Source organism: Pristiophorus japonicus, chromosome 31, assembly GCF_044704955.1.
Source record: "Pristiophorus japonicus isolate sPriJap1 chromosome 31, sPriJap1.hap1, whole genome shotgun sequence".
Lineage (NCBI taxonomy): Eukaryota > Metazoa > Chordata > Chondrichthyes > Pristiophoridae > Pristiophorus > Pristiophorus japonicus.
This window is the reverse complement of record NC_092007.1, coordinates 3,400,586-3,428,130: the sequence shown is the minus strand read 5'-3', so window position 1 is coordinate 3,428,130 and position 27,545 is coordinate 3,400,586. Positions and strand designations below refer to the sequence as shown.

Below are 27,545 nucleotides of genomic sequence, written 5' to 3'. Positions count from 1 at the left end.
CACAACAGCAGCTGCGAGGGTGAGATAAGATCCAACCCCTTTCAAGAAACTGGCAACGCTGAGAGCTCAGGGCTGAGAACAGAATTCGTGGGGTCGTGACACCGAGCCGAACTGCACCATCCTCCCTGGACCAAGCGTCACATCACCGTGGCTCCGACATGCTGAGAACAATACATGGGCGAGAAATACTTTGAGATTATCGTTGACCCACACGGACAATTTTGCATTTCGTAGCTGGCTCGTTTAATGCATTACATCAATGCACATAAATAACCTTCTCTCTCCCCCCGCCATACACACATCCATACAATTATAGACAGACGGACATATGGACAGATAGATAGATGCAAAATTGATTAGATAGATTAGACAGAGACAGAGAGAGAGAGACAGACAGAGAGAGAGCGAGAGAGCTCCAGAGAGCGCGAGAGAGCGCGAGAGAGCACGAGCGAGAGCGAGAGAGCGAGAGCGAGAGAGAGCGAGAGAGAGCGAGAGCGAGAGAGAGCGAGAGAGAGCGAGAGAGAGAGCAAGAGAGAGCGAGAGAGAGCGAGAGAGAGCGAGAGAGAGCGAGAGAGAGCAAGCAAGAGAGAGAGAGAGAGAGCGAAAGAAACAGAGAGAGAGCGAGAGAGAGCGAGAGAGAGCGAGAGAGAGCGAGAGAGAGCGAGAGAGAGAGAGAGAGACAGAGAGAGACAGAGAGAGACAGAGAGAGACAGAGAGAGACAGAGAGAGACAGAGAGAGAGACAGAGAGAGAGACAGAGAGAGACAGAGAGAGCAAGAGAGACAGAGAGAGCGAGAGACATAGAGAGAGCGAGAAAGTCAGAGAGAGCGAGAGAGAGCGAGAGAGAATAAGAGAGACAGAGAGAGACAGAGAGAGACAGAGAGAGACAGAGAGACAGAGAGAGCAAGAAAGTCAGAGAGAGCGAGAATGTCAGAGACAGCGAGAGAGAGACAGAGAGAGCGAGAGAGAGATAGAGAGAGCATGAGAGACAGAGAGAGCGAGAGAGAGACAGAGAGAGCGAGAGAGAGACAGAGAGCGAGAGAGAGAGACAGAGAGAGCGAGAGAGACAGACAGAGAGAGCGAGAGAGACAGACAGACAGAGAGAGCGAGAGAGACAGACAGACAGAGAGAGAGCGAGAGAGAGAGAGAGAGAGAGAGAGAGAGAGTGAGACAGAGAGCGCGAGAGAGCGAGAGAGAGAGCGAGTGCGAGAGAGAGCGAGAGAGAGCGAGAGAGAGCGAGAGAGAGCGAGAGAGCGAGAGAGAGCGCGAGAGAGCGCGAGAGAGACAGAGAGACAGAGAGAGCGAGAGAGACAGAGAGAGCGAGAGAGAGTCAGAGAGAGCGAGAGGGAGACAGAGAGAGCGAGAGGGAGACAGAGAGAGCGAGAGAGCGAGAGAGAGTAAGAGAGAGCGAGAATGTCAGAGACAGTGAGAGAGAGACAGAGAGAGCGAGAGAAAGAGACAGAGAGAGCGAGAGAGAGACAGAGAGAGCGAGAGAGAGACAGAGAGAGACAGAGAGAGCGAGAGAGAGACAGAAAGACAGAAAGACAGAGAGAGTGAGAAAGTCAGAGAGAGCGAGAAAGTCAGAGAGCGAGAGACATAGAGAGCGAGAGAGAACAGAGAGCGCGAGAGAGAGAGAGAGACAGAGACAGCGAGAGAGAGTCAGAGAGAGCAAGAATGTCAGAGACAGCGAGAGAGAGACAGAGCGAGCGAGAGAGAGACAGAGAGAGCGAGAGAGAGAGAGACAGAGAGAGCGAGAGAGAGAGAGAGAGCGAGAGAGACAGAGACAGAGAGAGCGAGAGAGAGACAGAGAGAGCGAGAGACAGAGAGAGCGAGAGAGAGACAGAGAGAGCGAGAGAGAGACAGAGAGAGCGAGAGAGAGACAGAGAGAGCGAGAGAGAGGGACAGAGAGTGCGAGAGAGAGGGACAGAGAGTGCGAGAGAGAGCGAGAGAGAGAGACAGAAAGAGTGAGAGAGAGACAGAGAGAGCGAGAGAGAGACAGAGAGAGCGAGAGAGAGACAGAGAGAGCGAGAGAGAGGGACAGAGAGTGCGAGAGAGAGGGACAGAGAGTGCGAGAGAGAGACAGAGAGTGCGAGAGAGAGACAGAGAGAGCAAGAGAGAGACAGAGAGAGCGAGAGAGAGAGACAGAAAGAGCGAGAGAGAGACAGAGAGAGCGAGAGAGAGACAGAGAGAGCGAGAGAGCGAGAGAGAGCGAGAGAGCGAGAGAGAGCGAGAGAAACAGAGAGAGCGAGAGAAACAGAGAGAGCGAGAGAGACAGAGAGAGCGAGAGAGACAGAGAGAGCCAGAGGGACAGAGAGAGCCAGAGGGACAGAGAGAGCCAGAGGGACAGAGAGAGCCAGAGGGACAGAGAGAGCCAAAGGGACAGACCGAGACACAGACCGAGACACAGACCGAGAAATAGATGGATGCTTATACTTACAATAAACAGTCAGAAACAATGGATCACTTGTTGCGTTACTGACAGGATTGTGTCCCGCGCACAGATAATTTCCAGAATCGGATCTATTAACTGCTGTTATTGTTAATGTATGATTGTCCGATGACACATTCATCCGGTCATTGTACTGAATGTACTGACCGTCTTTTATCCAACGAATAGAAAGTGAATCACCGGTCAGGTTACATGTCAGGGTGACCGTTCCATTGTACTCTAAGATTTGGGAAACACTGGCCACAATTTCAGGCTTGGAAACAGGTTCTGCAAAACATAATCCATATACCTGTAGACCACAATGTTAAATTCATAACTGTCAAATAGAATATCATGATTATTACATTAAGTAGGATTCCATAGGATATATGACACAGAAACAGGCCATTCGGCCCAACCAGTCCATGCCGACGTTTATGCTCCACTCGAGCCTTCTCTCGTCTTTCCTCACCTATATCCATCAGCATATCCCTCTATTCCCTTCTCCCTCATATACTTGTCCAGCCTCCCCATAAATGCATTGATACTATTCACCTCAACCACTCCCTGTGGTAAGGAGTTCCACATTCTCACCGCTCTCTGGGTAAAGAAGTTTCTCCTGAATTCCCCATTGGATTTCTTGGTGACGATCTTATATTGATGGCCTCTAGTTATGCTCTTCCCCACAAATGGGAACATTCTCTCTTTATCCACTCTATCAAAACCTTTCATGATCTTAAACACCTCTATTAGGTCAGCCCTCAGCCCTTTTTCAAGAGAAAAGAGACCCAGCCTGTTCATCCTTTCCTGGTATGTATACCCTCATATTTTGGCACCATCCTTATAAATTGTTGCACCCTATCCCTCTATATCTATCAATCTGTCTGTATCTTTTTCATGATATGGCGATCAGAACTGTACACAGTACTCTAAGTGTAGTCGAACCAAGGTTTGATACATGTTGAGCATAACTTTCCTACTTTTCAACTATATACCTTTAGAAATAAACACTAATGCTCGGTTTGCTTTTTTATGGCCTTGCTAACCTGTGTCGCAACTTTTAGTCATTTGTTTATCGTACTCCGAGATCCCTTTGTTCCTCTACCCTAAGTAGACTCTCGCCCTCCAAATAATTATTCTCCCTATCACAATGTCATACCTCACATTTATGTGTGTCGAACTTCATTTGCCAATTATATGCCCATTTTGCAAGTTTGTTATTGTCCTCCTGTAATTTGTTGCAGTCCTCCTCAGTATTGACTATTGCCCCTAATTTGGTATCATCCATAAATTTATAAATTGTGTTTTTGATTCCAAGGTCTAAATCATTAATATAAATTGTGAAAAACAGTGGTCCCAGCACTGATCCTTGTGGAACACTACCCACCTTCTGTCACTCTGAATAGCTACCTTTTACCCCTACTCTCTGCTTTCTGTCTTGAAGGCAGCTAGCTATCCATTCCACTTATCCCCTGACTCCGCATTCTCTGACCTTGTTCATCAGTCTATTATGGGGTACCTTATTGAAGGCCTGTTGAAAAGGTAGATAAATTATAACTGTTGCATTACCATTATCTACTCCCTGTTACCTCTTCAAAAAATTCAATAAGGTTGGTGAAGCAAGACTTTCCCTTTTGAAATCCATGTTGATTATATGCTGATTTCATGATTATATTTTTGGTTTCTAGATGTTCTTCTATTTTTTCCTTTAGTAGGGACATCATTAATTTCCCTACCATCGATGTTACTTTGACTGGTCTATAATTACCTGGAAATGTTCTTTACCCCTTCTTAAATATAATTAATATGTTAGCTATCGGACAGTCCTCTGGGACAAATCATTTTCTAATGAATTAGTAAATATGTGTAATAAGGCCTCTGCCATCTCTTCCCTAGATTCGTTTCAAATGAGCGGATGCAGTTTATGTAACATATCCCTTTTTTTATTTTCAATGCACTTAGCTCATTACTAATCTCATCATCCAATGTCATGTCCACCTGTTCTATCTCCCTGGTAAATACTTAAGCAAAATAATTATTTAATATCTCTGCCATCTCTCTATCATTACCTGTGATATTATCTTGTCTATCCCTTAATGACCCTTTTCCCATTGCAACCTTCATTTTTTAAATTGATGTGCATGTAAAATATTTTACTATTTTGTTTTACGTTCCTTGCTAATTTAATTTCATAGTTCCTCATTGCCTTCCTAATTGTTTTTTTTACTTCACTCCTAAGCTCTTTGTATTCTCCCTTATCATGCACTCCCCTGTTATCTATGTACTTAACATATGCCTTTTTCCTTACTCTCAATTGTTCCCTTATGGCTTTATTCATCCATGGAGTTTCATTAATGTTTCGTTTACTCTTTCCTTTTAGCGGAATGTTTGTTTCCTGCACTCCATTGAACACCATTTTAAATGTTTCCCATTGCTGTATGGCATCTCTCTGAGGGTTGTGAATCTTTGGAATTCTCTATCCCAGGGAGCTGTGGAGGCTGCGTCACTGAATATATTTAAGGTGGAGATAGACAGATTTTTGAATAATAGGGGAGTCAAGGGTTATGGGGAGAGGGCAGGGAAGTGGGGTTGAGGCCAAGATCAGATCAGCCATGATCTTATTGAATGACAGAGCAGGCTCGAGGGGCCAAATGGCCTACTCCTGCTCCTATTTCTTATGTTCTTATGTTACATCATGGTTTGGCAATATTGTTGCTCATTTTAGTATCCAAGTTCTATTCTCAGCCCTCAAAATCAGCTTTTCTTCTATCTATTAATCTGGATTTCTTCATACTTACACACTACTCAATTATCATCTTAAGCGTATTATGTTCACTATTGCCTCAATGTTCCCCTACTTTTACTTCTCTTATCTGCTCTGGTTTATTCCCCATTACTAGATCCAATAGAGAATCCTCCCTTTTTGGACTTTTTACATATTGGGTTAGAAAGGAGTCCTGTACACATTGTAGGAACTCTATTCCCTTATCGCTATTACCTACCTCTTCTTTCCAATTAATATTGGGGTAGTTGAAACCCCGCATGATTATTATTCTATGTTTTTTACTCATTTCCCTAATTGGTCTGCATATTTCTTCCTCCACCTCCCTTCCACTTCCGTGGTCTGTAGACTAAGCCTATTAGTGTGATTGGTCCACCATTATCTTTTATCTCTATCCATATTTTCATCTTGCAGATAGCTGTGTCATTTTTTCCACTGTCATTACGTTATCCTTAATAAGTACAGCACCTCCACCTCCCCTTTTCCCCTTTCTATCTTTTATCAATATGTTATACACACATTAGAAAATCAGATTTAAACTTCCTGTCTGATGGAAACATAAACCTTATTGGCCCTTCCATGTTATGTATATATCTGTGTTAAATCTCTCCAATAGGTAAAAAAATATATTCTCGCTTTGCTCACATAGTTTAGGCATCTGCAACAATAGGCAGTGAAGAAGTGCATACCATTTGTTAAACATCCGTTCTTAACAGACATTAAGTGGTTCGCCCATAAAACCTGGGCAACATAGACAACATGAGAACTGGAGATCAAAATATAATTAGATCATGTGGGAAAAATAGGTTATTGTTGGAAGTTTGTTGCTACAAGTCATATATTATGAAAACACATAGTTCTTGACTGGCGTAATAAAAGAGGAAATAACAAATTGGCTCATTGTTCAAACTTTGTCTGCAAACATTTGATTGTGTTGCACTGTACTTACCAAAATTCACTGGGGAATGAGTGATAAGTGAATTCCTGCATACGGCCATCCAGCCAATGAAATGAAGCAGTGAAATACATGCTCCTGACAAGATATGTGCTCAGCGAAACATACCTCACGGGCAGTCCCTCGAAAATCGGTGTAGGTTGAGGCCAGAGCACGAGGAGAACTCGGGGGGGATTGGATATTGGGTTAATGGAAATGCTCAGGATTGAGACTGATACATTTGTGTTAGGTAAGGGTATCAAGGAATATGGAGCAAAAGCAATTGAGTTGAGGGACAGATCAGCCGTGAACTATTTGAATGTTCGCACATGCACAAGGGGCTAAATGGCCCTATTGCTGCTTAGCATAAGGGCTAAAATCATATTCTGCTTTTCATCATTTGTAATGTTTTAATTAGTGAACCTTAGCACAGCTTAGACAGTTTGAATTTTCCAACAGTGATAAGAGTGGATTCTGGGTTTTAAATTTTGTTCCAAATGTTTCAGTGGTTTATTGTATTGTTTTTCCTGTAACTAAAATAAAGCTATGTAACTATGGTATGTACACTGATGTACACTGTTTATGTACAATAGTACTGGTAGTTTAAATGTGCCAGATCCATTCTGTAAATGTGCAGAATGCAATCTTGTTTTGTAAGGAACTTTAAAAGTGAGTTCTCAGGTGGCTGTACAGTCCAAAACGGGAATTAAGCCTCTGTCACATGTAGGACATAGTGGTTGAAGGAAAGGGTGGGTGGGGTGTCTGGTTTGCCGCACAATCCTTCCGATGCCTGTGCTTATAAGGCATCAATATATAGTGATATTGCAGTGGTACAGAATTGTCCAATGCTTCCGCTTTCAACAATGGCTTGGTGATTGCGCGCTCAGCCTTTAGGTAGTAGGCTGCGGTTGTGGATTTAAGGTCCGATCCAGGACATGCACATAATATAGGCTGACAGTTCAGTGCTGTGCTGAGGGGTTGCTGGTCTGCCCGAGGTGCCATCTTTCAGGTGAACATATTAAATCAAGGCCGTGTCTTCTCTCTCAGGTGGAGGTATGGACATAGAAGCAGCATTAGGGTCATTCAGTCCCTCGTGCTTGTTCGAACATTCAAATAGATCACGGGCTGATCTGTCCCTCAACTCAATTGCTTTTGCTCCATATTCCTTGATACCCTCACCTAACAGAAAATCTATCAGTCTCAATATTGAGCATTTTCATTAAACCAATATCCAATCCCTCGAGTTCTCCTAGTCCTCTGGCCTCAAGCTACACCAATAAAAATTAGCCCAAATGGCCACTGGTCTCATTGCTGTTCTTGCGACATTGGGCCTGAATTTGCGTGAACTACAGGCATGTATGAGGTGCGCACGTGCCCACAGGGGGCGCACACGTTCCGGGTGCAGGTATGCGACCCGCATGTGCCTAAACCCAGAACTTGCGATGTCAAGAATTGTCTTGATAGATCGCAGGCATCTGAAGGAAAAGGGCCTCTGTGCAAAGAGAGTTGGGCTATTTGCCCAGCTTCTGCCCAATGAATGTCCTTGAAATTCTTACGCCTGGTAAAAGAGACTTTTACCAGCGTAAGAGTTTTAAAAAAAATGTTAGTACTCATTTATACACTGACAACCAGATCCATGAAAGCAAGTTTATTTTTAGCCCCATTAAAACTTCTTAAAAAAAATTCAGAAAAATACATTTCGCTTGGAGGCCCTCGACCTCAAGTCTCCGAAACTCCGGGACCATCAGGTACTTTCGTAGGAATGTTTGCGGTCGGAGGCATCTACCCGCGGAATGCCTCCGATCGCACATTCTGGGCCAATATGTATGAAAAATGGCTGCCTTGTTTTTCTACATTACAATAATGACTGCCCTTAATAAAAATGTAATTATCTGTTGAATGATGATGATGATGATGATGAATTGTCTGTAAAGCACCTTGGGACATCCTAACATCATGAAAAATGCTTTGTAAATGCAAGTTTTTTCAGCTTTCATTGCTTTAATAATGACAAGGGGCAAGACTTTCTGTTGGCTTCGCCCCGTGACCGCCCAGTTGCCGCCCATTTAACCGCTAAGATTTAGTCTAACGGCCATATTCAATAAAAATGGAAACTAACGCCCAATTATCACCCATTTATCACCTGCATTAGTTTCGGCATAAAGTTAATGCCGAAAATTAGCTAAACCGCCCACCCATATATTTTTTTTTAAAATTATGATGTTCTCGCCCATAATATCGCTCGGCCAAAACAATCACTCAAAGAAACGCTGCACTCGCCTAACCTTAACCCAGGGGTATGGACGTCATTTTGTAATACGGAGGCCTTTTCAGAAAAGGCTGCTTCAACTTCATGGGAGCTTTGAAGTAATTTGTGAGTGCTTTTAAGGTGGTTTTAAAAATCTCTTGACAACCATCTATCATAATATGGCGAATTTGCATTTTTTTTTAAATAAGAGGACAACTTAATAATTCTGAGTACATATAAATAGGGCATTTAGTAATAGTAGTGGGACCTGTAATTTCTCAGCCAGTACTGATGACTGCTCACATGCTGCAGAGTCGACATGGGAGAAGGTATATTGAAGAGCATTATGTGCCCAAAGAGGTGGCAGACAGCTGAGGAGTAGGAGACCTTACACCCAACCCACTTACAGGGATAAGCGGTCATCCCTGAACTTGTCCGAAAACATATGCCTTATGAGGCTACGCTTCCAAAAGGAGGTCTTTAATTTATTATCAGTAAAATTAATTTTTTAAAACTTAAATCTGCAGGAACTTCCTGCTTCCTATTCCAATATAAATTCCTAGGCCCACGTTTGTTATGGAACTCCCAATGTAAATGTGTCGCTAATTATCCACTCCCATCACTCACAGCGCCTCCACTGGTGGGAGAGCTAAATTACAGAATGACAAATTTACATAGATTGCATTACAATGGAAATTTCTCATGGACATAAAATTAAGAAAATGATACATGACTTTAACAAGACATTTGCATGGCCTGTTCCAATGATCTCGGTCCCATAGTTGATATCATTTAGAATCATAGAAGGTTACAGATCAGAAGGAGGCCATTTCGGCTCCATCATGTCCACGCCAGCCAGCCTTGAGCTATCCAGCTTAATCCCACTTTTCAGCTCTTGCTCCGTTGCCCTGTAGGTTACGGCACTTTAAGTGCACATCCAGGTATTTTTCTAAATGTGGTGAGGTTTTTGGCATTGACCACCCTTTCAGGTCATGCCTCCCATCTGAAACACCAGAAGGAGATGGACTGATTGTTTAAAGAGAGATTTGACCAACAAAAATACGTGTGTGTGTGTGTGTGTGTGTGTGTGTGTTTGTGTGAGGGAGATTTTGTTTTTTTTAAAAAGGGGTTTTACATCTATGCTAGCCCATTACCATGCATGAGAATTTCCAAAAAATATATGTGCATACATCGCCATAGGTGGAGTTTCTGCTCGTTTCCGATGGAGTGCAAACTGTCTCCTTATGGGAACATACTCCACTTTGCCTACGTCTAGGCTCAACTTTGGGGAATAGGACTGCTAGAGTTTAAACAGGTAAAATCGTCTGGTTTACCAGCACATACCACAGGGAAGCACATGCTTCATGCCAAGCTAAGATATTGGCTCGTATGATTATGTGGAACCAAGTGGAAATAACATCTGACGAAGAAACAAGTATACACTACTATGTCCAAGTAATGAGGTAAGTTGCTTGGAGTATATTGAGCATGCCTGGCTTATGTTGAGTTTGTCACTAAAATGTTACTTTTCGTGCATTTATCCCACAAATGCAGTGTTGCTATGAACTGTTATAAGAACACAAGAATTTAAGAATCAGGAGCAGGAGTTGGCCATTCAGCCCCTCGAGCCTGCTCCGCCATTCAATAAGATCATGCCTGATATTCAACCTCAACTCCACTTTCCTGCTCTATCCCCATATCCCTTGATTCCAAAATTCTATCGATCTCAGCCTTGAATACACTCAACAGTCACAGACCTTTGGGACCGAGAATTCCAAAGATTCACAACCCTCTGATTCTCATTGAATAATTTTAAGGTGGAGGTAGATAGATATTTGAAGGATAAGGGAGTCAAACATTATGGGGAATGGGCAGGGAAATGGAGTTGAGGCCAAGATCAGATCAGGCATGATCTTATTAAATGGTGGAGCAGGTGCGAGGAGCCAAATGGCCTACCCCTGGTCCTATTTCTTATATTCTTATGTGAAGAAATTCCTCCTCATCTCAGTGTTAAATGGCTGATCCCTTATCCTGAGACTATGCACCTTAGTTCTAGACTCCCCAGCCAAGGGAAATGACCACCCTGCATCTACCCTTTCAAGCCCCCTCAGAATGGTATCTACTTCAATGAGATCACCTCTTGTTCTTCCAAACTCCAGACAGTAAAGGACAAATCGACTCAATTATATTGCAGAAGCTACTGTTTCAACATATAGTAGGCATGCTCACTGACTTTGAAGGCAAGATGAGTCTAGGTGGGGAAGTAAACCTGTATCGAACCTTGGTTAGACCACACTAGGAGGACTGCGTACGGTTCTGGTCGCCATATTATAAAAAGGATATCGAGGCACTGGAGAGGGTGCAGAGAAGATTTACAAGGATGATACCAGAAATGCGAGGGTGTACTTATCAGGAAAGGATGAACAGGCTGGGTCACTTTTTGCTTTAAAAATATCTGAATGTGACCTAATAGAGGTCATTAATATAATTAAAGGTTTTGATAGAATGTATACCACTCTTTTGGTAAAGAAGTTTCTTCTGAATTCCCAATTGGAATTCTTGGTGACGATTTTATATTGATGGCCTCTAGTTATGCTCTTCCCCACAAGTGGAGACATTCTCTCTGTATCCACTCTTTCAAAAGCTTTCATAATTTAAAAGATTTCAAATATGTCACCCCTCGTATTTCTGGTATCATCCTTGTAAATCTTCTCTGCACCATATCCAGTGTCTCTATATCCTTTTTATAATATGGCAACCAGAATTTTGCGCAGTACTCCAAGTGTGGTTGAACCAAGGTTAGTTACAGGTTTAGTATAACTTCCCTACTTTTCAATTCTATCCCTCTAGAAATAAATCCTAGTGCCTGGTTTGGTTTTTTACAGCCTTGTTAACATGTGTCGCTACTTGTCGTGATTTGTGTATTTGTACTCCGAAATCCCTTTGGTCCTTTACCCCACCTAGACTCTCACCCTCCAAGTAATAAGTGAACTCCCTATTCTTCCTGCCAAAATATAATACATTACAATTATCTGTGTTAAATGTAATTTGCTAATTATATGTCCATTCTGCAAGTTTATTAATGTACTCCTGTAATTTGTTTCAGTCCTCCTCAGTATTAAATACCGCTCCACCCTATCACCTAATTTGGTGTCATTCACAAATTTAGAAATTGTGTTTTTGAAACCCAAGTCTAAATCGTTAACATAAATTATGAACAACTGTGTTCCCAGCTCCCAGCACTGATCCTTGTGGAACACCACTACCCAAGTTCTGCCACTGTGAATAGCTACTATCTGCTTTCTGCCATGAAGCCAGCTAGCTATCCATTCTGCTGACCATCATCAACATCATCATAGGCAGTCCCTCAAAATTGAAGAAGACTTGCTTCCACTCCAAAAGTAAGTTCTCAGGTGGCTGTACAGTCCAATACAGGAATTACAGTCTCTGTCACAGGTGGGGCAAACAGTCGTTGAAGGAAAGGGTGGGTGGGGAGTCTGGTTTGCTGCACGCTCCTTCCATTGCCTATACTTGTTTTCTGCATGCTCGTTCCTTCCTTGGATCCTGCCCATATCTCCTTACACAATGACTGTTCCATTTACTATAAATGCTGGAAATCTCAGCAGGTCAGGCAGTATCTATGGAGAGGAAGCAGAGTTAACGTTTCGGGTCGATGAACCTTCGTCAGAACTGGAGAGCACCCTTTCCACGGAACTTTTCCATGCAAGGGCAGGAGATGCAACATCTGCTCTTTTACCTGCTCCCTTCCCACTATCCAGGGCCCCAAAATGCTCCTTCCAGGTGAAACAGCGATTTACTTGTACTTCTTTCAATTTAGTATACTGTATTCACTGCTCAGGACATGGTCTCCTCTACATTGGGCAGAACAAGCGCAGATTGAGTGAGTGCATTGCGGAGCATGCCCATTCAGTCCGCAAGTGTGTCCCTGAGCTTCCGGTCGCCTGTCACTTTAATTCAGCGCTCCACTCCCACTCTGACCTCTCCGTCCTCGGCCTCCTGCACTGTTCCAACGAAGTTCAATGCAAGCTCGAGGAACAGCACCTTATTTTTAGTTTAGGCACTTTACAGTTTTCTGGACTCAACATCAAGTTCAACAATTTCAGAATGTAACCACTGCCCAACTTTGGCTCCCTCCCCCTCAACCCCCTCAGAGCCTGTCTCTTTCTTTCTTTTCGTCTCGAATGGCAGTTGGTCATTATCCCACCATTCACACCCTATCTCGACCAATTTCTTTTGTAACTCCTGGCATTACCATTTGAATTTGGGCCATCATTCCTTTTGTCTCTCTCATCTCTCCTGTTTTCCAACCTATTTGTTCCCTTTTTGTTCTTTCTTCCCCCTCCCCCTTTCAGTGCTTGTTAAGAAGCTATTCTTTCCGAAAAGTCTCCAGTTCTGATGAAGGGTCATCAACCCGAAACGTTAACTCTGCTTCCTCTCCACAAATGCTGCCTGACCCACTGAGATTTCCCGCATTTTCTGTTTTTATTCCAGATTCTAGCATCTGCAGTATTTTGCTTTTGTGTTCCTCATTTACTGGTGAAGTGCATTTTCCCACCTACACATGTCCAGGGATACTACAGGCAGGATATTTACACAGACTTGTAGGGTCTTACTCTGCCTGAGCTGCCTGTCTTTTATCTGGATCTGCTCCAACAGGAGCACGCCTCTACCTGCTATGATCGACCAGTCCTTCCTTTGCAACCATACCGCATTTTGGAAGAATATGGTCGAGAGACAGAGAGAGAGAGACTGGTCTCATCTGAGGTGGTGGCCACATTCTGGGAAGATTTATATGATGGCAGATCAGTCAGCCAAAGGCATTAGCTGCCAAATTGTCTAGGTGCTCTACCGTCCTGCTGAAATAATCAAATTGTGACTAAAATGTAACCTTAATCCATAAGTGCTTTACAGCAAATAAAGTATTTTGGAGTGTAGTCACTGTTGTAATGTAGGAAACATGCTAGCCAATTTGTGCTCCCACAAACAGCAATATGATAATGACCAGATAATCTGTTTTTTTTGTGATGTTGATTGAGGGATATAGATTGGCCAGGACACCGAGGATAACTCCCCTGCTCTTCTTTTAAATCATGCCGTGGGATATTTTATGTCCACCTGATAGAGCAGACAAGGATTCTGAAAGGGGAGCACAAGAGATACAGAGAAATTAAGCTACCAGAAACCATAGGCCTGCTTTAATTTGGGCAATAGCTTTTGTGGTAAAATTTCAGAAATAGCTTGGCAGTAGTACGCTTCGTCTTATACTCAATTGTCCTGCGGATACACCCCAACACGTTATTTGCTCTAGCTATCGCTCCGCGGTATTACTCATATACCTTTATGGATTTATGCACTAGAATGCTCAAATCTCTTTCTATCTCCACCAAAACAGGAAAAAAGGCTAGAACCAGTAAAGCAAAATGTGTTATTGTTAAATATGCTGACCTCAACTGCCAATATCGTATATAGCTTAAGGCAACCCATGTTGACCAACGGTCAGGCCAACTGTGCTGACCACAACTGTCTGAAAAGTGACTGATTAACAGATATCTGATGCTAAATGCAACTGCCTACTGTCTGTTATTTAAAATAACATGTACCAGGAATGACAATTAATATTGTAAGACGAACGTTGTAAGATGGAATCTTCTACAAGGTGGGAGGAGACATTATACAATGTGTCATTTATATGTATAAATATCTGTAAAACTGCTGTATCAAGTTGGAGAAGCTTGGCTACAGACAGAAAGCATGTTGTCTCCCCATGCATGTGAATAAAGCCTACTTGACCTCTCGGTGTCAGACTTGTGTTGAGTATTATAAAATATTGCATAACAGCCTCCGTTTAACATCTCATTTGAAAGACAGTTCAGCACTGCACTGGAGTGTCAGCTGAGATTTTTGTGCTCAAGTCTCTGGAGTGGGACTTGAACCCACGACCTTCTGACTCGGAGGCGATTGCGCTACCCACTGAGCCACGGGTGACACGATAATGAGACCAATGATATAACCGATACACTACCGTCGCTCCAATTCAACCCAAAGTGACACATCTTGCTTATTGCTGGGGGATGACCAAAACCTCTGCCGAACCACCTCAGTCAACTGTGGAAATTGGGCATGGCATGCTATGTGGAATGTTTCCTTTAAATCTCTGCCATTGCAATTCTGCTAATTCCTTGCATTCATCTCCCATCTGGATGTGCATTGGTGGAAGGTTTCACTGCGTGGGAAAAAGGAACATCCAATGAAGGTGCTGTTGTCAGAATTGCTGGGACTTATGTGGTGCAGTGGCCTGTAACAGGCTGCTGATCTACTCAATGGATTCTTCCAGTGAAACCCCAAGTTGTTATATTGCACGGTATTAAATCAAATTCATACTACATAAACAGGCTATTCAGCCCAACTTGTATATAGGCTCCAAACAAGCCTCCTCTCCCTTACTTCTAACCCTATCAGTATATCCTTCTATTCCTTTCTGCCTCATGTATTTAACTAGCTTCCCCTTAAATGCATCGATTATATTGGTATCGATGCTTCCATACATTTATGGCAACGAAGAATCCATTTTTCGCTTGTGCGTGCAATGTTAGAGACTATGGGCTAAAAATTCAGTATAGCCCGGTTTGAGGTGGTGACAGGGCCTGGTCGCTAACTTTAGCGCTGACCGGTGTTTACCGCCTCCAACCAGGATATTAATTTTTAGCGCATCAAGAAGGGAGTGGAGTGGTAAGGGGAGCGTTTCACACTCCTTTTAGGGCTCTAACCCTGATTCTTGGGGCACAATCACAGAAGCGCTTATGAAGTTGCAGTGCTGAGAAACCGGAATCAGAGTGCCTAAAGGGGTAGTCTGCTGGACCACCCACAAACTGAAAAAAATAACTGGAAGGGAGGTTACATTAACAACAGTGTTGAACAGCTAAGACAGTTAAATGAATATAAATAAAGACCATTCTCATCATCACAGGTGGTCCCTTGAAATTGAGGAAGACTTGCTTCCACTCTAAAGTGAGTTCTCAGGTGACTGAACAGTCCAACATGTGAGTTACAGTCTCTCTCACAGCTGGGACAGAGTCGTTGAAGGAAAGGGAGGGTGGGGAGTCTGGTTTGCCGCACGCTCCTTCCGCTGCCTGCGCTCGGCGATGAGACTCGAGGTGCTCCTCCCGGATGCTCTTCCTCCACTTAGGGTGGTCTTTGGCCAGGGGCTCCCAGGTGTGGGTGGGGATGTTGCACTTTTTCAGGGTGGCTTTGAGAGTTTCTTTGAAACGTTTCCTCTGCCCACTGCGGCTCGCTTGCCGTGGAGGAGTTCCGAGTAGAGCGCTTGCTTTGGGAGTCTCGTGTCGGGCATGCGGATGATGTGGCCCTGCCCAGCGGAGCTGGTTGCGTGTGGTCAGTGCTTCGATGTTGGCCTGAGCGGGAACACTGACGTTGGTTTCTAAAACACACATCCATTGAAATATCGCCCCGGGAGCATCTTCAGGATGCCTGCTTTCCTGGATGGGATTAGCCCCAGGTGCTAGGGCAGGCAAAACCTTTCAATTTCACACTTGTGGTGCTAAAGGGGCATTGCATACTCATTGACATCACTAAGTGGGTGGCGCTCGATTGCACAACGCTACCTGGTAGCGCCACCGCTAAACCTAAATTGAAGGTTGTGGGAGGCGCTAACATTGCGGCGCTCAGCCGGTAATAACTTACTAGCCAGTTAGCACAACTCTCGTGTGCTCACTGGTGGTACTAAGCAAACCAATTCTCAGCCCTATCACTTTTTGTCCTGAATGTTTGGTTATCTGGTGCGCTGGGTAAGTAATTCCAGATATGTTTGGTTTTGGGCTGAGGGGAAGTCTGCCAAACACTAGTCCGGGATTCATCGGATTGTCACGCAACATTCCAACAACAGATTCCCCATGGTTAGTTCCTTAGTCATGCCCAGGTGGTTACTGCGTACCAAACACTGACAGCTGATCACGCACTGAATGCTGTTGATGGCCAGTGCAACCTCACGTTATTTTGTTTGGATTGGCCCTTGTTTTTCTGTTTGCATTTCATTCTTTTATTTTTAGCAGTTTGTTTTTCCCCCCCTGGAACTCGAGCATTGTCGCTCCTCTAAGGTGTCACATCTGCTGGAATCCAATGCAATAGGGCTTGCCCAGTCTCACTGGTTCACTGGCCGGACTTCAAAGAGCAGCCTTTTGTGTTCGAAACAGTGTTTTGTGATTCCAGTCCCTCTCTGCATTATCCTACATTTAACCATATTCAAATCCATCTACCATACATGAGCCCATCTATATAATGTCATATTCTTACTGAAGATACCTGCCAGAGACATTCAAATAAACATTTTAATAATACTACCAGAGCGATGCTAGTCCAGGTTATACAACAGAGGTAGCAAGGATTTCAGCTGAGGTTCGAATGCTATTCCACTGGTTAACTTTTTCCCTAAGCCGAGCATTTTCCGTGCATTCTGTTGCCAAGGTAATGATGATTCAATCTAGCCAAAGTGTCAGCTGCCATGACCCTCAAATTTCCGCATTAGCTTGTTATGAGCAAATCTGTCTTTCAACTGCTCAAAAACCGGTAACCTGCCTCTACGGAAGTTCCCTGATCCCTTAGCCTACTCCCTCCTTCAGTGAATGTCCCGAGGGATGTAAAGGCATGACCAACTATTATTACATCTGTGACAACGATACATTACAATATCGGCCCAGAAATTGCGGTTGGAGGCTTGTGGTCATGGGTCTCTATGCGAAGGCCTGCGTTGAGGCCCACGTATCCCAGGGACATAGGCGCTTTGCACGCATCCCTGGGATCATGTGGGCAGGCCCATCCAATCAAAGTCGGGGTATTCCCATTCATACTTGTGGTGAGTTCCGTATGTATGGAATTAGCATAAATATGAATGGGAATACCCCACCAAAACACACACACACATATATATATATATTTTAAAATCACATATTTAAAACTAATCAAAATGGAATCAATTGATTATTTAAAACAAAAGTTTAATTTTTTTTTTAAATAAACGTTTTGTAAAGGGTCTAAAAATAAACTCACCTTATTTAACATGCTTAGATTATTTAAAAAAAATTGTTTTTTTCCTTTAAAGGTCTTGTGCTGATAAAAGCAGGTCTCACGCCTGCTCTTATCAGTCATAAGAATTTCACGATCATTGGCTGGGCAGCAGTTGGGCAAATAAGCCCAACTCACTGCCCGAGGAGGCCCTTTACTTCAGGATGCCTGCGATCTTTCAAGAGAATTCTTGACAAATCGCAAGTTCTGGATTCAGGCGCATGTGCAGTGCATGACTAAACCTGGGTCTTGCGGGCCGCTACGGGCACATGCGCTCCTCGTACTTGCCCGTAGGGCCAATATGTCTTCTTTAAACGCTCATTAACAATATCTATTTAAATGTCTCTTAAGCATCTTCTGATAATGGGTACGGACAACTGGCCTGTAATCAATAGGTTTGTGTCTGCTTCTTAAAAACTTTGCAGCTACGCTACAGTATTCAAATCTTTGGCGACTTCTGCACCTATTGGGTCCTGGACCATATCAATAAAACATCACTAATTGCTTCATTTAAAGCCTCATGACAATATAATATACATTCCGAAAATGCTGTAAATCTCAGCAGGTCAGGCAGCATCTGTGGGGAGGAAGCAGAGTTAACGTTTTGTCATTGACCCGAAATGTTAACACTGCTTCCTCCCCACAGATGCTGCCTGACCTGCTGAGATTTACAGCATTTTCTGTTTTCATTTCAGATTCCAGCATCCGCAAAATTTTGCTTTTGTAATATACATTCCACTTGGTCGGACACTAGAACTAGAGGGCACAATCTTAGAATAAGGGCCCTCCCATTTAAAACTGAGATGAGGAGGAATTTCTTCTCTCAGAGGGTAGCAAATCTGTGGAATTCACTGCCTCAGAGAGCTGTGGAAGCTGGGACATTGAATAAATTTAAGACAAAGATAGACAGTTTCTTATCCGATAAGGAATTAAGGGGTTATGGGGAGCGGGCAGGGAAGTGGACCTGAGTCCACGATTGGATCAGCCATGATCGTATTAAATGGCGGAGCAGGCTCGAGGGGCCGTATGGCCTACTCCTGCTCCTATTTCTTATGTTCTTATGTGCGTATATTTATACCATCTAATGACTAATTTGGCTCAGTGGGTAGCACACTCGCCTTTGAGTCAGAAGGTTGTAAGTTTAATTCCAACTCCAGAGAAATAAATCTAGGCTGACACTGCAGCGCAGTGCTGAGGGAGCTCTGCACTGTCGGAGCGGCTGTGCTGAGAGAGTACTGCGTTGTTGGAGGTGCCATCTTTACGGATGACACGTTAAACCGAGATCCTGTCTGCCCTCTCAGGTGGATGTAAAAGATCCCTTGGCACTATTTCGAAGAAGAGCATGGGAGTTATCCTGTGTCCTAGGACTAATATTTATCCCTCAGTCAACATAATAAAAACAGATTATCTGGTCATTATCACATTGCTGTTTGAGGGAGCTTGCTGTGTGCAAATTGGCTGCCATGTTTCCCACATTACAACAGTGACTACACTTTTAAAAAAAAAGTACTTAATTGACTTTAAAGCGCTTTGAGACATCCGGTGGTCGTGGAAGGCGCTATATAAATGCAAGTCTTTCTTCCTTTCATTGCATAATTATTTATGGAAAAGCAACTCCTCTTATCAGAAAATAATTGAATCTTACAGCCTAAAAATTGGCCATTTGGCCCATCATTCCTATGTTGACTGTTAGTGAGCTATCCAATTAGTCCCACTCCCCTGTTCTTTCCCCATAGCCCTGCAATATTTTCCTTTTCCAGGATATATCCAATTCTCTTTTGAAATGTGCAACTGCAAAAGCTTTCACTGCCCTTAGAGGCAATGCATTCCGGGTCATAATAATTAGCTGTGTAAAAAAAAAGGGTTCTCCTCATCTCCTCTCTGGTTCTTTTGGAAATTTCTTTAAAACTATGTTCTCTGGTTACTGACAATCCCACCAGTAGAAAACATATTTCCTTATTTAATCCATCGGAGCACTCACACCTCAGTTAAATCTCCCCTTAACCTTCTCTGCTTGAACTTGAACAATCCCAGCTTTGGTAGTAGTTCCACTTAACTGAAGTCCCTCAAACCTGCCACCATTCTAGTCAATCTCCTCTGTACCTACTGGAAGGCCTTCACCTGCTTCCCACAATGTTGTGGCCAGAAGTCGACTCAATACTCTAACTGAGGCCTAACCAGTGTTTTAAAAATGTTTTCAGATATAGCTTTGCAGGTATATCTTCAGAAAACAAAAAACGACCTTTACTGCAGCCTTTGATCATCCTCTGTTGCCTTCTGTGCTTCTCGAGAAGGCCAACATCCCCAGCATCGAAGCACTGACCACACTCGACCAGCTCTGTTGGGCGGGGCCACATTGTCCGCATGCCCGACATGAGACTCCCAAAGCAAGCGCTCTACGCGGAACTTCTACACGGCAAGCAAGCCCTAGATGGGCAGAGGAAACGTTACAAGGACACCCTCAAAGTCTCCTTGATAAAGTGCAACATCCCCACCGACACCTGGGAGTCCCTGGCCAAAGACCACCCTAAGTAGAGGAAGAGCATCCGGGAGGGCGCTGAGCACCTCGAGTCTCGTCGCCGAGAGCATGCAGAAATCAAGCCCAGGCAGTGGAAGGAGCATACGGCAAACCAGACTCCCCACCCACCCTTTCCTTCAACCACTGTCTGTCCCACCTGTGACAGAGACTGTCATTCTCGTATTGGACTGTTCAGTCACCTGAGAACTCACTTTTAGAATGGAAGCAAGTCTTCCTCGTTTTGAGGGACTGCCCATGATGATGATGATGATGAACTGAAAATTAGATCAATGTTTTTAGCTGTGAATGCCCCGAACTCCAGTAACTTAATTCTAATCGTCCCTTGAATGCTCCTTCCAAATTATGGCCCTGAAATTGCAGTCCCTCTGGGTGCACATGAGGTGCGCAAGTTCTGGCTTTAGGCGCACGGAGCGCATGCGCCTGAACCCACCACTTGTGCTTTGTCAAAATGTTCTTTGACAGATTGCCGCATCCCCGAGGGAAGGGCCTTCACGGCGGTGATTTGGGCTACTTCCCCAACTCTTGCCCAGCGAATGTCCTTCAAAGTGTTACGCCTGGTAAAAGCAAGCGTAAGGTTTGCTGTTACCAGCATAAGAGTTGTAATAGATAGAAAAAAATAAATGTTATTCTATATTTTTATATTGAAAACCCTGTCTATATTTATTTTAACACTGTTAAAACTTTTTTTTAAATTCATAAAAGTAATTGTTTCTCGAAAACTTTTAATTTAATGCAGTGTCCATTCATTTTTTTTTAAAAGTGGGTTTTTTAAATTTATGTTTTTATTTTAGGGGTATTCCCATTGATAATAATGGGAGCTCATTACTATGAATGAGAAGCACAACTAGGCCTCGAAGTGCAAGTGTTCGTTGATCCGGGACCACCAGGTACTTTCGTAAAAATAATCCTGACCGAAGGCATTCGCCCATGGGAAGCCTCCGACTGCAATTTTTGGCCTTTTCCTTATTTTATCTCCCTGTGTCATTCTGCTATCGTTATTGATGCACTTTCAGTTGGTAAAAAAAAAACCTTCACACCCAACCCCACAACTATTAGATTAAATCCGACCTGACTGCACTATTTATTCATTTATGCCAATATCATTCAGGCTGAGGTGAAGCCTGTGTAGCCGAACTGCTTCCAGCAGCACAGACCTGATCTCACCATCATAGGAATATGAATGACTTATCAGATAATTTACCATGTTGTCCATCCAGTACATGGTACTAGGCGTGACCTGAGGCAATAACCCTTGTTTAAGAGTATTGCTTGACCTCTAGTTTACGTAGGGTAGAATGTGGGCGGCCATCCAGCAGGGCATTGGAATAGTCAAGTCCAGAGGTAACAATGGCATGGATGAGGGCTTCAGCAGCGGATGAGCTGAGGCAGGGGCAGAGACAGGCGATGTGACAGAGGTGGTAATAGGCGGCCTTCATAATACCAGGGATATGTGGTCGGAAGCTGGTTTCTGGGTCAAATTGGACACCAAATTTGGACACCAAGTCTGGTTCAGCCTCGGCATTTAGGGACAGATGGACAGATGTTACATAGAGGGATGGAGTCAGTGGCTAAGGAACGGAGATTGTGGCGGGGACCGAACAACAATGGCTTTGGTCTTCCCAATATTTAATTTGAGAACATTTCGGCTGATGTCGGACAAGCTGCCTGGCAACTTAGAGAATGCAGAGGAGTCGAGGGAAGTGAGGAGAGAGTTGGAGAAGCGGAGAGAGTCAGGGAGGGAATTCCAGAGATTAGCTCCGTGGCAGGTAAAGGCGGGCCACCAATGGTGGAGCCATTCAAATCCGACAATTGACAAACAAGATAGGGGACGTCTGCCTTGCGATAGAATTCCGAGCTTTGAGCAAATGTGTACGACTGAATTCAGCAGTTGCATTAACCGTGTATTCCGTTCACTAAAGCAGGAGGTAGAATTCAAAATATGCCAGGAGCTGCTTTAAGCTCTGCACTGGTTTTAGAATCACACATCTGTCTTCTGTTAATGATAGGAGAAAATACAGTTGAAGTGTACAAATGCTGGGTCAAAATCCTGGAACTCCCTCCCTAACAGCACTGTGGGAGCACCTTCACCACACGGACTGCAGCGATTCAAGGCGGCGGCTCTCCACCACCTTCTCGAGGGGCATTTAGGGACGGGCAATAAATGCCGGCCTTGCCAGCGACGCCCACATCCCATGAACGAATTTGAAGATATATAGAAATCATCGGTACTTACCGAGCACATTCAGATCGATGTAGGATGTGAGCGAATGGTTAGATAATGATGGGTTCATGGTAACAAAGTACCTTCCGCTGTCGCTCACGGTCAGTGACATCAGTGAGAGAGAACCGTCAGCCAGCAGCTGGGCTCGACCTGAGTAGTTGTTGTTTATATCCGTGGCGTTGCCGATCCAGAAAGCCACGTCCGTGCAGTTGAAACTCCAGCTGCCGCTCCGCAGGGTCGGGGAAGGCCATAGATTGAGGAGGACGTCTGTCCCTGTTGCTGCCTCAACGCTCTGCTGCTCACGGACGATAGCAAGAAACTGCGATTTCACTGCGGACAAAAAACAAGGAGAATTAACCCAACTCGTTAGGGTGTGTCCAACTTCGAAGCAAACTCACCGTTTAAATCACACACGCACCGACGAAGCGATGAGGGCTAAAAAAAAAAATGAATCATTGAACGGTTACAGCATGGAAGGAGGCCATTCAGCCCCGCGAGCCCGTGCTGGCTCTCTGCAAGAGCGCTTCAGCTAGTCCCACTACCCCACCCTTTCCCCTAGTCCTGCGAAAAAAATTATTTCAGGTACTTAGCCAACTCCCTTTTGAAAGCCACGACCGAGTCTGCCTCCACCTCTCAGGCAGTGCATTCCAGATCCTAACCACTCGCTGCATGAAAAATAATTCATCTTGTTGCCTTTGGATCTTAAATCTGTGTCCGCTGGTTCTCGACCCTTTCACCAATGGGAACAGTTTCTCTCTATCCACTCTGTCCAGACCCCTCATGATTTTGAACACCTCGATCAAATCTCCTCTCAGCCTTCTCTGCTCCAAGGAGAACGAGCCCAGCTTCTCCAGTCTCTGAAGTCCCTCCGGGATGCAATACTACTCACCAGAAGCGGTAAATAAAGTGCACACGAGCAGGGGGAATCCGTGGCCCCTCATCTTGACGGAGCAGGAATGCTGCTGCTGCTGCTAGCTGCTTCTCTTCCAGCCCTGCCCTGTCTCGCTGTGCTCAGCGGTCACGGCACACACTCACACAGGCACGGTGTGAAAGTGAACATTGTCCAAGTTCCTGGGCTTATCTCCGCTACAACACCCTGAAACAGTCAAAACAACTCCCATAAAGGCAGGAAGCATCGGCCAGTTACAATCATTCGCTACTTCCTTTCACAAGCTGCAACCTGTTTACATTGGGTCGGAATATGTTGAGTTCACTGACGATGTATATGACTTAACGGTTAAGCCACCACACCCCTCAATCCACTGCATCTGAAAGGAGATGGCATTACGGTTAAAAATATTGAAGGGCCAGGACCAAAATTTCTAAATAAAGATTCTAAAATCAGTAAATTCCTTGGCTGCCGTTCTGTTTTCCTTTTGTGGAATGTTTGGGCTACGTGCCAGAATTTTAACTGGCTCTGCCCCCCTGAAGCACATACTTCAAATGGTACAGTGTCCGCACAGGAAATATCTGGCTATTACGGTCCGCTGAGAATTACTTTTCGAGTTTACCTTGGCAGCGAGTTGATTAGCTCAGCCCCAGTGAGCACTTTTTTCCCCGCCGCTAACTGAATCGAGGAAAGGATTTCAAAGGGCGGTGGCTAAACGCAGCAGCAGCTGTGAGATTGAATCAGGTTGGATCAGGGCTCTGCCAGTGATCGCTGTCTGGATGGGGCAAGGTTTGACGGGAGGGTGGAACCAGTGTTAAGGATGTTACACTCAAATCTAAGTGTTCCCAGGGTGCAGACAACTGCTTTCAACATGACTCGCCCTCTACATAAAAGAAATGAATATGTTTATGTGAGGATTACATACTAAGGGCTGGAAATTCCATTTTGGGTCATAGCGGTGATGACATGATGTGACGATGTAACTTTCCTTGATGATGTGAGTGATGATGTGATCTGAAAATGTGACATCATAATGTAACGTGATGACGTGACCTGACGACGCGATGTGACATGATGACGTGATGTTATGATGTGACGGAACGATGTGACATGATGTGATGATGCGATATAATGACATGATGTGACGATGTGACTTGATGACATGACGTGACAATGTGACGTGACATGATGCCTGAAGTAACCTTATGGCATGATGTGATGTGACGTGATGACACGACGTGATGTGACGACAAGATGTGATCTGATAATGTGACATGACGACTTGATGATATGTGATAACGTGGTGTGACGACTTGACGTGATGCATGATGTGACCTTATGGCATGATGCCACGTGTCACCAAAAAAAAACCACTATGACTCTGCTATGATTTGGAGGTGGAAGATTCCAGAAAAAAAGGGGAAAAATCCGCCTGGCGGGAAAAATTGACATTGCACCAAGATTCGTGACAGAGAGGGCAAACTTTCTGCAGCTTTTCTCCGTGGCCAAAATCGCTGTGAGTTGGGCCTAGGGACAGGCGATAGGACAAAAAATATTTTCCAAAAACTTTAAAAATCGCAAAACATTCACAGGACCCTTTTCTAGCGAATCGATGCAAAAGAATTTTAACTTTAACTTACCTTTTTTTGTGGGATTTTATACCCACTGTCCTTCGAAGGGCTGCACTGACATGTTGTTCCTGTGTGGGTTTTTTTTACCCTATCTGTGGGTCACCACCATGGCCAAACTCTTGCAAAAGTACTTTTTCCAGTCATGTATGCCGGTGCTCCGCTCCCCAGCGGTATTTCAAAACCGCCGGTGGAAGACTTCAGGGAATTTTCTGCCACACTGCTTTCGGCCCAAAACGGCCGAAATACTGCCGAAAAATCGCGGACAGAAGTTTGTTAAATTTCTGGCCATAGGATTACATCGGATATAAAGAACAGAAACAGGTCATTCGGCCGAACCAGTCAGTGCCGGCGTTTCTGCCCTAAGCGAGCCTCCTCTTGTCCTTCCTCATCTAACTTTAGCAGCATAACTCTCTATTCCCTTCTCCCTCATATGCTTGTCTAGCCCCCCCTTAAATGCATCTATATTATTCACTTCAACCGCTCCCTGTGGTAGCGAGTTCCACATTCTCACCACTCTCTGGGTAAATAAGTTTCTTCTGAATTCCCTATTGGATTTCTTGGTCACAATCTTATATTGATGGTCCCTCGTTATGCTCTTCCCCACAATGGAACCATTCTCTCTGTATCCACTCTATCAACACCTTTCATAATTGTAAAGACCTCTATTAGGTGGCCCCACAGCATTCTATTTTCAAGTGAAAAGAGTCCCAGCCTGTTCATCCTTTCCTGATACGTATATCCTCACATTTCTGGTATTATTCATGAATTTTTTGTGCATCCTCTCGAGTGCCTCTATATCCTTTTTATAATATGGTGACCAGAACTATACACAGTATTCCAAGTGTGGTCTAACCAAGGTTTGATACAGGTTGAACATAACTTCCCTACTTTTCAATTCCATACCTCTAGAAATAAACCCGAGTGCTTGGTTTGTTTTTTCATGGCCTTGCTAACCTGTGTCGCAACTTTTAGTGATTTGTGTATTTGTACTCCGAGATCCCTTTGTTCCTCGACCCCGCCCAGATTCGTAATAAGTGACCTCCCTATTCTTCCAACCAAAATGTAACACCTTACATTTATCTGTGTTGATCTTCATTTGCCAATTATTTGCCCAGTTTATTAATGTCCTCCTGTAATTTGTTGCAGTCCTCCTCAGTATTGACTATTGCCCCTAATTTGGTGTCATCCATAAATTTATAAATTGTGTTTTTGATTCCAAAGTCTAAATCGTTAATATAAATTGTGAACAACATTATTATTTGCCCTCCACGCAAAATAAATTAATATGTTTATGTGAGAAACAGTTGTCCCATAGTTAATATTTTGATACATTGCAATACAGAAAGGTAAGTAGAGATTAATTACTTAACTGGAGTATTGTGTCTAATTTTGCGCACCGCACCTTAGGGAGGATGTCAAGGCCTTGGAGAGGGTGCTGAGGAGATTGACCAGAATGGTACCAGGGATGAGGGACTTCAGTCATGAGGAGGGAGAAGCTGGGATTGTTTTCCTTAAAAAGAAAAAGATTAAGGGGAGATTTAACAGAGGTGTTCAAAAGTGTGAAGGATTTAGATAGAGTAGATGGAACAAAACTGTTTTCACTGGCAGGAGGGTTGCTAACCGAAGGGCACATTATTAAGACAATTGGCAAAAGCACCAAGAGGGAGATGAGCAGAATTTGTTTTATGTAGTGAGTTGCTGTGATCCGGAATGCACTACCTGAAAAGGGCATTACATATATACTTGAAGATGAATGATTTTTGGGGTTATGGGGCAAGTGCAGGGGATTGAGTCAACTTGCACAGCTCTTTCAAAGAGCTGGCACAGGGTCGATGGGTCGAATGGCGTCCTTCTGCGATGTATCATTCCTCAATATAGGTTTTCAAATTGACGAAGGACTTTGGTAAAATGAGTAGGAAAATATTATTTCCTCTCTTTGGGGAGTCAGTGACCAGAGATCACTGATACAAAATTGTTACAGTGAGAGTGAAGAGACAGGTAAGCATAAACTGCTCCATAAAAAAAAAACTTGCATTTATAAGCGCCTTTCATGACCACCAGATGTTCCAATGCGCTTTGCAGCCAAAGATGTACTTTTGAAGTGTAGTTGCTGTTGTATTGTAGAAAATACAGCAGCCAACTTGCACACAGTAAGCTCCCAGAAACAGCAATGCGATAATGACCAGTAATCTGTTTTATTGATGTTGATTGGGGGATAAATATTGGCCAATTTACTGGGGAGAACTTCACTGCTGTTTTTCAAAATAGTGCCATGGAATTTTTTTTTACATACGCCTGATAGAGCTGGGGTGTAATGTCTCATCTGAAAGACGGCACCTCTGACAGTGTGGCGCTCACTCAGTGCAGCCCTGCAGTGTCAGCCTAGGTTTTTGTACTCAATTCTCTGGAGTGGGACGTGAACCCACAGCCTTCAGAGGTGAGAATGAACCATGGCTGACTAATGCAGAGTATTATGAGAGTGTCGCAAGTTTTGCTAGATAAAATGGTTGAGGCAGGAACTTTTGCATCCTTTAGGGGAAGAGTAGATGAACGTATGCAAGAGAAGATGTGGATTTTTTGGGGAGGGAGAATGACAGTGAGATTTGTTTCAGATTGTTCCAGTACAGAGCCAGTACTGACACAATGGGCTAAACATTTATTTCATTTTCGGTGGGTTTTCAGCGATTTTCTCAGCGATGCATCAACACCAGTGTTCTCGATCAGGCCAACATCCCCAGCATTGTAGCACTGACCACACTCGACCAGCTTCATTGGGTG

The 27,545-nt window shown here is 44.0% G+C and overlaps 1 protein-coding gene across 2 annotated transcripts in view; it reads right to left on the bottom strand.

The window, feature by feature from the left end:
* Positions 1 to 23,515, bottom strand: part of LOC139240311 (cell adhesion molecule CEACAM5-like) — a 57,399-nt gene extending 33,884 nt beyond the window's left edge. For both annotated transcript variants that reach the window (XM_070868778.1, XM_070868779.1), the window contains exons 1-3: positions 23,137 to 23,515; positions 22,260 to 22,577; positions 2,437 to 2,715 (exon numbers count right to left, since the gene is read on the bottom strand). In XM_070868778.1, coding sequence (XP_070724879.1) covers positions 2,437 to 2,715; positions 22,260 to 22,577; positions 23,137 to 23,188 — 649 coding nt within the window. In that variant the 5' untranslated portion in view covers positions 23,189 to 23,515. The remainder of the gene's footprint in view (positions 1 to 2,436; positions 2,716 to 22,259; positions 22,578 to 23,136) is intronic.
* Between the last annotated feature and the right edge of the window lie 4,030 nt (positions 23,516 to 27,545).